The following is a 16,726-nucleotide window of genomic DNA, read 5'->3' as shown; positions in this document are numbered from 1 at the left end:
ACCTAGGTTATTACTAAGAGCCAAACAGACCGGGGCGTCCTTTCACAAAGCACTAAGGTGATCGTAAGTCACTAAGGTAAGCTTACTGCAATGTTATAGAATGGGAGTTTCATGATTGTTCTGATCACACCCGCCTCTGTAATGACACAGCCTATCAATTATTTGTAATTTATTTATTTATATTTTTAATTGATCAGTCCAGTTAATTAACAATACTGTGAGACATCGTACTACACATCCAAACATTAAAACAGTGAAAATTGTTAAGACTGAGAGTAATAAAGACAGAAAAGGCAACAGCAGAAATCTAAAACCTTTCACAATTTTGACTAAAAGAAACACTTGAGACACAAAAATGGCAATGTATAGCATTCACAACGCTTGCATATAACTGGATGTAATTGAAAATGTTTAGAAACGTATTGCCATGGTGAGATCCGATCACTCTGGTCGGGACTGATCGCCTGCAACTGACACGTCATGTACTAGTGTGCTCACATCTTAGTACACATCAGCGCGGGGACAGAACAAGGCCGGAGATACCGGCTGTTATTAGCACAGAAGTAGAGCCACGTCATATCCGTCCCAGAGTTGCACAACAGTTGTGATGTCGAGGGGCCGTATAGAAAGTTAAAAAGCGTTTTATCTGCTACAAAAGATGTGCTTAATACTTTTATAACGACAACAAAAGTGTATTTCTTCATTATAACTAGCATCACGGCATTACGTTTACAGACATACCCCAGTGTCATAGAACATCAAGCATGATAATGAACTCTTTTGTTCTTCAAACAACACAACACGATAAGGGGTCACGGTGCTTAATTGGTAAACTGTGATGACTTCAAAGACGAAAAACTTTCACAATCACGATTAATCACTTCTATCCCAACTACATCAATTCACTAAAAACGACAAAAGTGTTTCTATGGCTACAAGAATAGCACGTGTATGTAAATTATGGATAATACAAAGCGTTCTCTTAAAGACAGTCAAAAGACAGCTAGGCACATGCAAGGCAAGACAGTCAAACGACAGCTAGGCACATGCAAGGCAAGACAGTCAAAAGACAGTTAGGCACATGCAAGGCAAGACAGTCAAAAGACAGCTAGGCACATGCAAGGCAAGACAGTCAAAAGACAGCTAGGCACATGCAAGGCAAGACAGTCAAAAGACAGCTAGGCACGTACAAGGCAAGACAGTCAAAAGACAGCTAGGCACATGCAAGGCAAGACAGTCAAAAGACAGCTAGGCACGTGCAAGGCAAGACAGTCAAAAGACAGCTAGGCACATGCAAGGCAAGACAGTCAAAAGACAGCTAGGCACGTACAAGGCAAGACAGTCAAAAGACAGCTAGGCACATGCAAGGCAAGACAGTCAAAAGACAGCTAGGCACGTGCAAGGCAAGACAGTCAAAAGACAGCTAGGCACATGCAAGGCAATACAAGTATCGATGATGGGCTTCCCAAACATACACAATGAGTGAGTTCAATTTTATCAATATTCCATCAGTATCAAGGTGGGGGACACCAGAAACGGGCGTCACACATTTTACCTATGTGGGGAATCGAACCCGACTCTACAGCGTAAAGAGCAAACACAAACTAATAGGCTATACCCCCACCGCCCCGTAACGCCCCTACTGCTTTGCTAGACGTACTGAGGTACAAACCCTACTCGTTTTAGAACGTGGGTGGATACGGTAGAACGAGGACTGTAATTGATATCTTATAACGAGGAGTGTTAATACTATCATTCATGAAGTGTAACAATACAAATCAAATATCCTGATAATAACACACCTAACAAAATGATTCCTAACTATTCACTTATCCAAACCTTAATCAAAAATAATAATAAAAACTGGTCTAAGGTTTAGAGTAATTGAAGGCTATGTATTACTACTTGATGGTGAAAGATTATAACAGGCTATTAATTTGTCACATCAAATGAAATTGACGCAATGGTCGACTTTCAAGTTTCAAACAGCCGCCTTCTATTTTCTCAGGCATAGTCGTGTCGTTGTGACATACATACCTTCAATACGCTGTCACTATCCAGTCATCCTTCTAGTAATCGGTGATCGAAAGTTGAATACCAGAGCCCAACCTCCCCGTCGACCGACTTCCACAGTCTGAACCAGTATCACGATGCACGCCACCATTTTGTGCTCGTGGGAATTCCCTCAGCGTCACTGTGTTCTATTTTTAGATAAGTCCTCGTCGCGAAGAAATGTCGATCAGCAAGCTCATTGAAATATATGATGTATCTCTTGCGTAAACCTGGTAACATATAGTCCCAAGTAAAATCACAAACTGTTTTCACAGCAAATTCCGCAAATAACTGCGAACAATGCTTGAAATCCGCATTTAATGTAAATCCCGTCACAGGTATTAAGACGTTGATCTCTCTTGCAAATACCAGGATGACTTCCCTTGGGCGAGACGGATGGTGTACCTGATTTTCCTTTCGAACGTCCCTCTATAGACTCACTTTCTCATGTCATATTTTCTATATTTACCTGTTTACAACACTGTCTATACATATAAAAACACAGTGTTGTTTAGTCTCCTTCTGACAAAGACGCATATAGAATAAATTTCGTTTAAGGAGGGTGCATATTAAATATTAAAATGTCAAGAAAGTGGTAAATTTGGTGTTATTTTGTAGAAAAATGTGTCCCGAATGTAATTATGCAATGAAAATAGCAAGTCACGCCGGCATTTGTTTAAAAAAGGCGCCCCCTTCGCCCTGGCGGCACCGTCTGTAAAAGTAATATGTCAATAAAATTTATCTTAAAAGTATATTATATTGTTTACTTTATAATTCAATATGTGTTTTATAAAGATATTTCAGTACTGATATAAAATAAAGCTGGACAAAAAATTTTCAAGGCAATACGTTGGATTTGATACATTGAATAACTCATAATAGCACAATCTAAAAATAATAGTCATTCATCAATGAAAAACAAATTATGATAACAAATTTCGTTTTAAAAATGACATTTTAGATAATTCACACTAGATTAATGCTGAAAAAATATGTTACCAGAGGATATAAACAATATCTCCAATTAAAACAACATACCCAAGTTAAATTTGATAACGGGAGATAACTCTTGCCTAGGTTTTCCACAGGATAAATGCTTGTCTGGTCAAAATGGACTCCACACATTGTACCCATGAGGAGAATCGAACCATGGTCATCGGCGTGACGAGCGACCGCTTTGACCAACAGGCTACCTTACCACCTATGCTGCAGATAGAAGGCTACTGATGTATAACGTCGTATCATAATCGGGTGATTATTCCATAATCATTTCTGTCTTATTATTGTTAGACATGAGACTAATATCTATAACCCCGACAATCATGTAAATTATTAACATAAATCTTTTATATTCAAGTTTGACTACTTACCGGAAAGCAAAGTCAGAAATGACATTTGGAAAATATATTAGGGTGATTCATTCTAGATTTGATAATTAAATTTTTGAAAACGTTTCATTTCTCAAAGTTATAAAACCCGTGAATTTATAGCAGGCACATGTCTCCCATATATAATTCACGTGGGAGGAAAGTCTACTGTAATATGTTTCTGGCATGCATAATAAATAGCGGACCAGCTGGGGATTAGGGATGGAGTTGCAGGGTGCGCATCCCCCCTTTTGTCCTGAATCTCGGGTGAATATGAGATTCCCCCCACCATGATGACCACGGTTCGAGTTCCCTCATGTGTTCTACAAGAAGGGGCCAAGATGTTAAAGAGTCCGCTAGTCACGCCGAAGACCCGGGTTCGATTCCCCGCATGTATACAATGTTTGAAGCCCGTTTCTCGTGTTCCCGCCGTGATATTGCCGGAATAGTGCTAAAAGCGGCGCAAACATTAACTCACTCACTCTACGAGAAGGCTTTTCTGGTGTCCCCAAAGCGATATTGCTTGAATATTTCTAAACGAGGCCTTAAAACCATACTCACTCTCAAGTTACGCCTGTAGGAGTCACTGATGTAAGATGCAGTACAGTCCAGCTATTCTCGAAACATTCATAGCCTTGCGAACTTCTTAAGCCCATTCTCAACACACTGGCTACGATCAAATTTACGAATTCTTAGGGCTACGAACGTTTCGAGAATAAGAGCCCAGGTTCATACTCTTTTTGCTTTCTTTGGTTACTTCCACCGTGTACTCAACAGGAAAATGATTTTCTACCTCACATGACACAGTTTGTTCTTATCAATCTTCAACTATTACTCTGAATACTGGCGTTCTGGAAGTATGCGTTCTGTCACCCTTGTTATCATTTATATACACAAATGATTGTGTTGCAAGCAATCCATCCTGCTACACTGTGAAATTTGCGGTCGACTTATTTGCCTTATTAAATGGTTCTCACGTAGATGACTATTGATCATGAATCTCTAATCTTAGATTGGTATCAGAACAACCAATAAAATGTTAAAAGAACAAAAGAAATGATATTTGATTTTCAGAAACAGGGAAATGCCCCTTGAACATGTTGATGTGAGTAGTGCTCCTACAATTAAATATAGTTTACGGTTATTGATGACAGACTGAAATAGAATAGAAATACGGAAATTCTTCACAAATTGTGCCGACAGAGACAGTGTTTTCTGAGAGGTTTCCAATCTTTTGGGGTTGATGTGAAATTGTTGAAACGTTTCTACGCATCCTTTGTACAAAGTGTCTTGTCGTTGCGTCCATAAATGACTACATTTTATCACATGCTAAGAAAATCATTTCAGATTCATCACATGTGTTGAACTCCGAATATTTTGCCACCCGGAAGACGTTTCAATGTACACGATCATAGGTCAGACAGAACAAGGAAATGTTTCATCCCTTGTGGCAGTACAATTCTTCACAAAGTCTTTGCAAAATAATACTTGAAATGTTCATAAAATATGTAACCGAAGCTGTAAATTTGTGTACGCGATTTATGAGAATACATAAAAATGTACATGTTACAGTCCGAGTGTGAAATCAGTCATTTCGAGAAATGACTAAACGTTTCAGTCATTTCTTGACATGACTAAAACAGTCAGTCATTTCACGTCATTATGTGTAACAACAATCAATATACTTGTAAGTTAATAATTCTGCATGATTCCGCCAAACACTTATTAGCATATCATTATCTAATGGCGCCCGCCGAAAATGTTTCATTCAATGTATCATTAGTAGAAATCTCCTTAGAGACGGAGACCCTCGAATGGCCAGTCTGATACTGCTAAAAACAAGTAAGCCCCCAACTTAAGCCGTAAATAGAACACATTCAGCAGGTCAAAATAGTGTGGAGGTATAATCATATAACACATGGTGATTATTTGAAGCCTGACTTCCTTCTGCCTTGAAAGGCTAACCTTCAAATACGACAATGCACCAAAAGATGCAATATGACATGGTTCCGCTTTTATAGACCCACAGTTGTCAAGAGGGGTGGCGGGTAGCCGAGACCTTAAAGCGGGCCTCGTTCGATTTCCTCAACACCTACAGAAGGAAAGACCCATGGTTTCGTACCAGGCCCTAGCAGGAGCATTGCAAAAAGTGGCTGAACTTCGATCCCAGTCACTCTAGTTTTCATATCATTCATTTCAATGTCACGCCATAACACACTCGAATGCACAAGGTAACGGCCAGTAATCAGTACTTCACCTCTGTCGAATGATCCCACCCCTGAAGACTGATGACTGTCCAACAAGGAACTCATCACCTTGAATACTTCTTTGTGAAAAACCACCAAAATACGCACAAGTCCTGCATTATCTTCACTTTTACGACACTTCAGCGCATGCAATTATTCCTCCGTTATAACGCTCTATCCAGATGCGTCTATGGTGCAACCTTGTGCATGACTTATATCAGAGTGTGCACGCCACACTTCAGCTGTGCGCTGAGTTCACCAAGGGCATACTGCTTATATTTCCCCGAACGGTCGAGATTCTGGGAAAAGGCTCATTCCAATCTACGTGGGAAAGGAAGAATGACAAGATTTCCTGGAACGCTCAGTTTTGCTATAGAGTTAATATTAAATCATGGATAGATAAGATGCATAAATAAGTATGTATTTTATTTTCATATCGTACAATATACAGAATATACACATCTATATACACATGTACATAAATTGAGAAAACTATACATTTTAAACATTAAATATCTGTACAACTCTTGTCTATTAAACGTCCATCGAATAGCGAAGGAATTCAACATTCTGTCATTTTCATTTCACTCCCCGTCAAGATCTGCTATATCGTGTTCTAAGACACTAGCTTCTATAACAAGTCGTGCACCTTCATCCAGAAGACAAGACACCTGTGCTATGACATCTCTATGCATGCGTTATATATGACGAGTTCCTATTCTGTCCCCATGAAGCAAAGCTCACATTCGACCACATTGAAAATATGGAGACTGACACTGAATGGGTTCTAGCACTTAAATAAACACATTAAATGTAAACATTGATGAATTTTGGTTTACATCCCTGAAACTTCACAACGTTCAATTACAGCTGAAGACACCTTGAACACTTTGAAAAACCAATGAAAATCTCGAAGATTTAAACACGATCATTTTCCGTTTAATTTTTCAAGTTGGTTTGGGGACGATCTTCGGAAATCGGGAGATATCGGAGATATTTGGTCTGGTCTGGGTAGCAAGTTGACTACGCACAGCTACAGGCCTCACTGGCTGAAATGGAAAGGCAAAGATCTGGCAACTGGTCGCGCCTAAGGTGCCAGCCGTTGTTAACTTATGCTGGGCCGAAGATGGCAACAGGTACCTTAAGCCAACGTTTGGTATCATTGTTGGTTGACTGGTGATCTGCTGCAACTGGGCAGTGCCATAGGACAGAGCCTGGGTTGAAGTGGGAGATGGTAATTCTGGTTGCTGATGCAAACCCTGACTGTCTAGAACGATATGCTGTTGTGAGATACTCTGCACTGCTAGTGGCGTAACATCATGCGCTGGAATGATTACCGGTACTTGAAAAGGAACACTTGGCTGCACTGGTGGCAGGAGAGGTGTGGTCTGCTGAGGTCTTGGAGAAAGCAACGCTACTGGTGGGGTGTAGTTCTGCATTGGAAACTGATGTACAGGCTGGGCCGGGTAAAGAGGCATTTGCGCATGTGACGTCTGGGTGCCTGGTCCATGTGACAATGATCGAGACACTTCTGGAGGAATTTGTGCAAATGAGGTACCATTCTCTGTTTCACGGCGAAGGTCATCATCAATGTAACTCATAGCATCCTCCAACATAGCACTTGCTTGAAACCCAAGACCTTGACTAGATCGTGACTGTACATTAGCAGCTGTTTGTTGTTGGTCTGACGACTGTTCGGCAGTTGTCCGACATTCTGATCTGGTTGAATCTAGGCTTGGGGACGCAGTGGCGTTTTGTTTCCTCGGCATTCTGGTGTCCTTTTGTTTCCTCTTGGTTGGGATGTCCTTTCGTTTTTTCGGGGTTCTCTTTTTTGTCTGGTGTGTTTCCTGTTCGTTCATTTTGTCCTTAACCACGGTTGGTATTGTAGATTGTATATGTGCTGGACTGCAAGTCAAGAGCCCTGGAGCATCGGTATTAGGACATCTCGCAAGACTGGATGAAGGAATAATGTTAGGTTCTGCATGGTCAGAGGAGCTTCTTCTCGCTGCTTCAGCTGCTTGACCTGAAGTGTGAGCGGGGTCAAGGAGGGCGAAAATGTCTTCCAAATATGCATCATCGACTTCAGATATTTGCGAAGCATTCTGTGACGGGTCATTACTGATATCATCCAACCTTGCATCTACATACGTCTGATCCAATGATCCCTGAGGTGACGGCTGCTGGGGCAGTGTACTACCGTTAGAAGAACTCCTAACTAAATTCATCAAGTCATCATCTTGTTCACGGGTGACGACATAATGCGAAGCAGGCTGTCGGTCATATGGCTTGCCCTGATGACGAGGCTGTGAAGTGCGGTGTCTTGTTGGACCTCTCTCTACAAGATGTTCCCGATTATCTTGTGGCAGAGAAGAATCACTCATCGAACTAACTCCATCGGAATCGATGTCACTTTCATCGCCACTCACATTCCCACTTCCTTTACTACCGCACTCATCTGACTCAGGATCAACAGATGAACCTAAAGAAGTCGTTTCCGGTGCTCTGTTCAGTGCTTCAGTCCCAAAAGAACAGTATGACAAAACTTCAGCGCCATCTTCACCCTTGACGTCCAATCTGGACAAGGCTTCATTCAAACTAATCACATCTTCATCGTCCCCATTGTCAGTTCCTTGCGATGGTTCAGTACCCGGCTCTTCTTGCGTAAGAGTAGTGTTCTTCGTCCTCACAGCTCCCACTGACTGCTGTGGGCGAGGGACGTCGACTGAAACAGAACCTCGACTTTCAGACGACTGGAGGCTGAGTGTAGAATCGGCCTCACGTTTATGTCTTCTTTGGTCCATGTCCTCGTTAATCTTATGGTCCTTATTTAGGCTATCATCCGAGGACACACTGATGGGTGTGGTCTCTGTGCAGCTGTCCTTTGGGTTTGTCATTATCGATGTGACTGAAGGTGATGCTATCACTCTGAAATATAAAAATATATTAAAAATGTGACTCATGTGAATAAAGCATTGGGCGAACAGGTACAGATAATATTCTGAAAACTAACTGCGCAATAGACCATATGTTACGGACCACAGATCGTTGAACGTAAGCGTGTCTCTGTTAATGTGTTTCTCTTTACGTTTACTTCTGAATTGCTCACTTCAATACCATAGCCCACTACATCACAGCCCACTTAAACATCACCGACGACTGAAACATCACTGCCACAATATCGTCACAGCCAACTACGACATCACTGCTCATGTACCCATCACTGGCGACTACAATATCACAGTCCACAATAGCGTTAATGTTACAACATGATCACACCTTACTGGACCACCACTGACCACAAGAACATTGTTTACACATACTGGAACATGCCTTCTCCGATCTCAGGGTAGGTCGCACGGATTATGTTGTCCAGATATACACAGAATTACTTCAACTACAATCAGTTGATCACGTGGCGTCCAAAGTCAGACACACGTAAGCAAGGTCCCAAAGTTTCGAGACCAATTGATACGCTTGATCTCACCGTTCATTATGTGGATGAAAACATAGAATCACAATAAAGAGAACCAATTCGAAAGGTGAAGATGTTGTTTCACATCGACCCGGAGCATCAAAAACATGAATAAAAGTAGCGCACACATCACAGTTTTCACATATTTCTATCCCTCGGTGTTCATATTGTTATGCTTTGGTTGTATGTATGAACATGCGCAGAAGTACACTATCAACAGCCATGTTTCGTCCATTATTTACTGTACGTGATATAAATAGAACTTACATCAATAACTGGATATATCATTTCGTTTTGGAATTCATGTAGCAAGTATTCAACAAGAAAGCAGCACACAAGAAATGTTCTTTGCGACGGTTAACAGTGGCACACATAAACTAGAAACTAGACTGTTGCATTCTAATTAGCTGACTGTTGGACATAAGCGTGACAACATGTAACCAGTACGCACAATGATGAGTGGATAGCCTGCAGACTGCCCAACAGAATGTACCGTTTCTCTGAATGTTTACAGCGTTATTTTTTCTTCTGAAACCCACTTGCCACAGGACAAGTGACTTTAAGAAAGTAAATTGCCCTGACTCATTTTCCATTTACCCGGATTTTTATGACATAATCATAATTTAATTATGAAAGAATAAATCGACATGGTACTTGCTAAAGTCTTTGAAAGGCATTTAGAGGCTAGGGCAACAAAGAAGGATGACAATATATAGATGAACAACCAATTTATTGTTTTAGTTCGGTGATGGTTAATTCTAACACCGTTACTTGATTAATAACCTCGCCTGCTTGGTAAAGGTGTCACAATCTACATCGAAACGTCGCCCTCAAAGCAATAAAGAAATTGTTCATCCATATATTGTCATCCTTCCTTATAGTACCTGATGTTCATCTTTAGTGGACTATTTATTGAGATTTGATAAATAGCAAAGGACGATAACTCTGCTTCAGTATCATTCAGATTTGATAGCTACTTTTTTTAGCAGATATGAAATGAATCCAAGTTTATATGCAGTTTGAAAACGTTAGCAGAAATTATCTAGTAGGCTAAGGTCAAGTAAGATACCATTATCTGATTGCCCGAAATGAAAAGTGACTTGTTCCGGGTGTCTTTCTATGGGACTTTTAAGCCTCTGGTTTAGTTTACTAATATTCAGATAACTTTATGAAGAACAATAATTGGTTCATAATCTACAGATTGACCAATAGAATATTGTTTTTCTCCGACTATCTTAGCTTACTGAAGTTAAATATTACCTTTGAAAGCACCATGTTTGGTTCATAGTCTACAGACTGACCAACTGAATCCAGTGTTTCTCCGACTGTTTTAGCTTACTGACGAGTAGATAACCTTTGTAAGTCTTTTCAGAATACAATTTCAAATAACATTCTATATTTGCCCGTGTTTTACGCGTTTAATAAAACAGTTAATTACAAGATCAACAATTACATAAACGTTCTTGGGGACAGAATACACCCTGGCAACACCGAAATCCGCGATCGGTTATCACTTGGCCTCATGTGTGAAGTCCATTTTGTACAGACAGTATAGACTGCATAAGAACGATGTCACAATGTACTCACTCACTCTCAGTCGAGATTCACGACAAACGTGTGAGAATATTTCGATTGCAACTTAACTAACAGTTTGATTTAAAATGACGGAGAATGATCTAACATCAGCCTCTAAGGCTAAGGGAGGACTAAGTTGAAGGACGCACACTACGCTACCTTGTACACATTAACACATGCCATAAACCGCCCCTGCGACAAATGATAACACATACCCGGATCTCGATGTGGCATGCAGGATCTAAGATATGCTTACTCAATGGAAAACGAAAAACGGAAATATCAAATCGCAAAATATATTAGGGTCCATTAACTCCAGAGAACTGCAGAGTATATAATGTTTTAAAGCTAAAAAACCTATGACTTCATCACAAAACTATGCATGGATGTCTGATTTATCTAATTCAAGCGGGTGGAAAGTAATATATATCTCAGGCATTATTCATATTTCATTACTATCAATCATTTATTGATATTTTTAATTATTACTTTTAAATAATGCTGAAATATAACTCTCGGTAATATATTTCTTAGACATTAATTAAGTTCCTTATCAGCAGTCATTCATTTGTTGATATTTCTAATTACTATTTTGAAATAATGCTGAAATATAACTCTCAGTAATGTGTGTCTCGCGCATTACTAATATTTCATTACTATCAATCATGTATTTATTGATATTTTTAATTATTATTTTGAAGTAATGCTGAAATATTACATTCGGTAATGTATTTCTCAGGCATTACTTATATTTCAGTATTATCAGTCATTCATTTGTTGATATTATTTCATTACTGTGAAATACGGCTAAAATATAACTATTAGAAATATATGTCTCAGAGAAATATACAAGGCTTCTGAAGTTTTGCAGGTCAATACCGTGTTTATATGGTTCTGTGCATTGTGCACATTAATTATTATATTACATCCATTGTGTACTTTAACAGTAAACAGTTTGCATTTATTTCGAAAATTTGATTATTTCATCATAAATACTTCATTTACATATCATGTTCATCACATGTACAAACCCGAACTGTTCATTTCTGTTAAGTACGAATATAATCAGAAACAATTCGTTTAAGTAATTTTGCTATAATGTATATACGTAGCTAATTTACATATTATTGGTTTTTATGTTAACTTAAACACGTTTACATACTGATAAAAATGATAAGAAGAAGTCATTATATTTCATTATGTCATATCCCAGTGTCAGTGATGTGTCAGTTTTATTAATGTCCTTGACCCAAAATACTCAATTTAATTATTCACATTTATACGTAACTCTCAAGAATGTAATAAATATTTCAAAGTTGACATATGCACCTATGACCGGCTGTTTATTTATACTGTATACCCCCGTAAAAGGGGTATTTTTTCACTTGTCTAATCATTAAACCTTAATAATAAAAAAGGACATGAGCAATAAGACACATATGCAGATGATTAGTACATCATATATTTATTATACTGGATAATTAGGATATTTATATAACACATATAACCACGCAGTTAGTGCATGCTCAAGGCGCTGTTATTTTTTCCCCTCGATCATTGAATGTCAATCTCAACGGCGCGTCTTATAATCAATCTCAACTCCGTGGGGATCATACAGCTCTTGCTACCACAAGGTGCACCGAGTTACTGTGGCTTTCAAATCCTTACATCATGCATACAATTTCCCCCTATAATCACTGCACTGACTGACCCTACTTCTCGATGTCAAAGACACAAAACTGAAATATCACGAAATTACACGTTACAAACAAAATTTAATCAATACTTTGCATAGAATTAATGTTTAAAGCCAAGATGGTAGAGGCGCTTTAATAATATACCACACGGATATAATCATGAACAAGGAATTTTGTGCGTGTGTTACAGGCGTATCGAATGAGTGACTGCACTGTTGACCGGTTACTCCACAGCGTCTATATCCGGATGTTCCAGCTTGCGATGAATCCTCTACAAATACTATCAATTTTGGTTTGCTTCAGCACAATATTTCAGTTGTCGTCTATTTCATGTTCCGTTCATGGTCCGATCCTTAACCCAGTATCAGAAAAAATATTACGAAAAAAACGTTTATAACGAACTGATTTTCTCCCAAGCACTTGTTGTATGCTACATATTTTAGTCAAAACCAAGATAACGAACTAAACTATAATGGACACACAATTTAGGCCGAGTTTGTTAAAACAGCAGTTTAGTGTATAGTCCTTGTACATTTACCAACAACGTGGAACTGACATGAAGCGATGATAACAATAATAATATTTTTATGTTGATCTACAAACTAAGTTTCAAGGCCCCTCCCCATACAGTTGTGGTGACTGTTCCCCCTATACCCCCTCCGACTCCACGACCGGTATCATTTTCCACGCTCCCCTTTATTAATATTATCCTAACTCATGCAACAAATTCCTCTCTTGTCTCAGTATTGACAACTGAAAGAGTACACTAAGACCTGGGAAAATCTAATTTGTTATTTCTTTATGACACTTCGCTCGGTCGAGGACACACAGCATCTTACTGACCCTTTTACCACAAACGATTGATCCCTGCAAGTTCAACGTGCGTCACTACCTTTACATGAATTGTTTGGCAAATCTCATATACCGAACCCACGTTTTACGCAACACAATAGCAAACTGTTCACCTCGCCTCCGAGCTTGGATGGCCAGTATCAACCTACGTCACTGCGTTAAACATACAAAGACGTAGATTAAAACACCTGTACACTACAACTTACCTATATTCCACTCCACGTTAGGTGATTATCATGCGTTGGCGGAAGAAATAACTGCTTGATCTCGTCCCACGTTGGGTTTTCTAATCTCAACTCTCTGAGTCACAACCTCAACTTCAGATCCCGAGTCACTAAATTTGAGCTGACATTGGACAGGCACATTTAAATACACACTCTGACTCTTGTTTGTAAACTGTGTCCAAATATAGACCATTCGATCATATTATCTAAGCAGGCAGGCTTCGTGTCGCTGTTGAATTGACTTAACACATAAGTCTTCAGCAAACGTATTTTCGTTTTGCAGTTCCCGGAAGTAGGATATTAATAGCATGCGCATTCGGAAGACATCGTGTTTTACCGCGTGAACGCTCGGCGCTGGATAACAGATGTGCGCTGAATAGCAGCGCCGAATGTAATCTGCAATGCTTGATTCTACTTGCGGTTCAAATTCGCAGTTCGGCTGTTTGATATAATTCTGAGAAAACAATCGACTGTGGGATAAATGTTTAGGGAATAGTGTCTGTCATTTTAGAATCTGTTTTGCCCACCAAGCGGTTTAACTGCAGGAAATTCGACAATATATTTGTGTCATTCCCGAGTTCTTTACAGACCGAGCTAATGACATGTTCATGATTTCAAAATGTGTTGAAATAATTACATGGCCAGGAATGAAGTCATGGAGCATTACGAAATATCTCGTCGTGACATTGTTGAATCAATAAACGTTGAATAATCATGAATCTGACATTTCACAAGGACTAGGACTGCCGAGAACTGTTTACGAATTCAGTTGTGCTTATTCACTTTTCCTGTGTATTAGGGAGAAAGTGAGCGCTGAATCGTGTTGAAATCAGTGATATTACACAAGTGAATTTTAATAATAGTTGTATGAGAAATGTTTCCCTTGCACCCGCTTTTAAAATCCACTTTCCTTCATAACAATGGTGGTTTGTCGATTTGTAATATCCGTGATTTCGACTTGGTATCGTTTCTTTTGCCCGTTAGTCTAGTTTCACTGTCACTGATGAAACAAGGTGGAGACACACAAACGTATTTATCTATTCTGTATTACTTATCATCACAGAATGCGTGAAATGGGTTGAATAAGTGTGAACGACTTTACTCACAGTTCCAAACTTTCACTGTCACTTCTTCATTATGGTATTGGCGATGCAAAGACGAACGAGAACAAACGAGATCCATACGAATTCGTTAATATAATATGGTCTGTAGGATCACACTGTACAGACCATGTTAATTAGCACATTGTATACATTACAATGTGGTTGCATAACACTCGTCTGGCATCTTCACAATTATAAACTGATCTTGTCTTCTAACATCTTAAGAAGTAAACAACACATTTAGCCTTCTTAGTTTTAACTTCAACGTCTGGTATTCAAGTAATGGTAATCCTCTTTGTATATATCGCCTCCACGAATGACCTCATGTAGGACTGTGTGGTCTTTTCTTCATACATGGTCCTGGAAGAACTCACCTGAGTACATGACGGTCTGTGATGATCTATAAGGTCCTCGAAGGACTCACAATGTTCCAAGATGGATTGCATTGTCTTCGGTCTTTCTGATATCATTCTGGATATCATCGTGGGTCTTTGCTGTCTCGTCATAATGCTGTCTTGTATCAATTGTCTTACTTGGGTTCTGTGTGGTCCACGACTGTATGTATGGTCTTCGAATGACCCAACCTGATCCATCACACTCTGTGTGGTGCTCGAAATACTGAGCCTGGTCCATGACGGTGTGTAGTGTTCCCCAATGACTCACCCTGGTCCATGGCTGTCTGTTTTGTCTTCAGATGATCCAGCCTGATCCATTATGGTCTGTATGGTCCTCGACGGACTCACCCTGGTCGGTGATGGTCTATTGGGTCCTCGAAGGACTGGTCCATGGCGGTGTATATGGTCCTTGGTGGACTCACCATGGTTCATGATGGTCTATATGATCCTCGATGGTCTCACAATGTTCCAAGATGGATTGCAATGTCCTCGTCTTATTGATGTCATGTTTGATATCATCTCGGTCTTAGTTTTCTCGTCACGATGCTGTCTTGTATCATTTGTCTCACTGGAGCGCTGTGTGATAGGACATTCTACTCAAACCAGCTAGCCTCTCGAAACACTTGCAGCCTAGTGGTTGAACCTCTGCCATAATCTGGTCCCATTTCTGGGAAATTGCTTATTTCTAGACTGCTGCTTACTTTATCGCGCGACTTTTCTTAGAAGAGGACCTCAGTGGCTGATTAGTGCCCAACAAAACAGACTGACTGCATGATGTTTAAATAATCGAGGTAATGCTGCCTTTTCTGTTTCTGACCACAACTTATTTGACCACAACAAAAGTTGTGACTGTGGTGAAGATCATGTTCTTGATCATCTCATCTCAAAGAGTAAATTGTAAAAAGCACTATGTAGGAGAGACCATATGTATGCAACCAGTATGATATTGAAGACTGCAGTACATTCTACAACTGGAGACGTTAAATTCCTGTCCATGCGTTCCCCACATGCAGCTTGGGACGTAGAAATGATCCGCCAGAAACGTAAAACAACGTGTATATAATGGTTTATCGGTTTCCTGTGGCATGACATCGATAGACCATTATTACTTGGATGTATCTACCGCCTTAAAATCATTCTGGGAGATTTGATATTGATATGGTAAAAGTCAATGGGAAAGTAGTAGGACAGTGGCAGGGTGACCTCTCACCGATATATTTACCCTTATAATACCGTTAAAATAGTTGAAATCGCAGTTACAGCGTAGCAACACTCACTCACTCACTCACTCAGACGCATAGGCAATTAGTCATCGTAATCACCGTATGCTAATAACTACAATTTGAAAAATGAGATTGAAGAAGCATAAGTTAAGAATATGCATATTTCAGTACTTTCAAAGTTGCAAGTCCTTTAAGAGAGTGAGTATGGTTTTACGCCACTTTAAGCGACATTCCTTCAATATCACCCCGGGGGACACCAGAAACGGACTTCATGCGTTGTACCCATGTGGGGAACTGAACGTTTGTCTTCAGGGCGTACGCTTTAACCACTAGACTTCCCCATCGCCTTCTTGTCCTTAAAGAACACATGTACGTGACAAAGAGCCAGTGACACTGTGACAGGCTACCGCTAACACTGGATACTTTCAGGAAGCAAACTGAAGGATATGCATCCATAATCGATATAGGGGTATCCGTTTCATAATAAAATCTCTAAACACAGTCGCTTCCGACTTTATAC

The 16,726-nt window shown here is 39.7% G+C and overlaps 2 protein-coding genes across 4 annotated transcripts in view; both read right to left on the bottom strand.

Annotated features, from left to right (window-relative positions):
- Nucleotides 1-2,186, bottom strand: part of LOC137295003 (uncharacterized) — a 109,674-nt gene extending 107,488 nt beyond the window's left edge. The window contains exon 1 of the mRNA XM_067826246.1: nt 2,038-2,186. The gene's annotated coding sequence lies outside the window, so the exon portion shown is untranslated. The remainder of the gene's footprint in view (nt 1-2,037) is intronic.
- Nucleotides 2,187-6,074: 3,888 nt separating this feature from the next.
- On the bottom strand, nt 6,075-13,784 carry LOC137294933 (uncharacterized). Of its 3 annotated transcripts, none has more exons than XM_067826107.1 (2): nt 13,468-13,784; nt 6,075-8,590 (listed from the first exon to the last, which is right to left on the bottom strand). In XM_067826107.1, exon 2 carries the CDS (start codon nt 8,557-8,559, stop codon nt 6,613-6,615), a length of 1,947 nt encoding a protein of 648 aa, XP_067682208.1. In that variant the 5' UTR covers nt 8,560-8,590; nt 13,468-13,784; the 3' UTR covers nt 6,075-6,612. The 3 variants fall into 3 exon arrangements, with proteins under 3 accessions (XP_067682208.1, XP_067682207.1, XP_067682209.1); XM_067826106.1 differs by lacking the exon at nt 13,468-13,784 and adding an exon at nt 8,986-9,384; XM_067826108.1 differs by lacking the exon at nt 13,468-13,784 and adding an exon at nt 8,942-9,061.
- Nucleotides 13,785-16,726: the final 2,942 nt, after the last annotated feature.

Source organism: Haliotis asinina, chromosome 8 (genome assembly GCF_037392515.1).
Source record: "Haliotis asinina isolate JCU_RB_2024 chromosome 8, JCU_Hal_asi_v2, whole genome shotgun sequence".
NCBI classification, from domain to species: domain Eukaryota; kingdom Metazoa; phylum Mollusca; class Gastropoda; order Lepetellida; family Haliotidae; genus Haliotis; species Haliotis asinina.
This window is presented reverse-complemented; position numbering and strand designations above follow the sequence as displayed.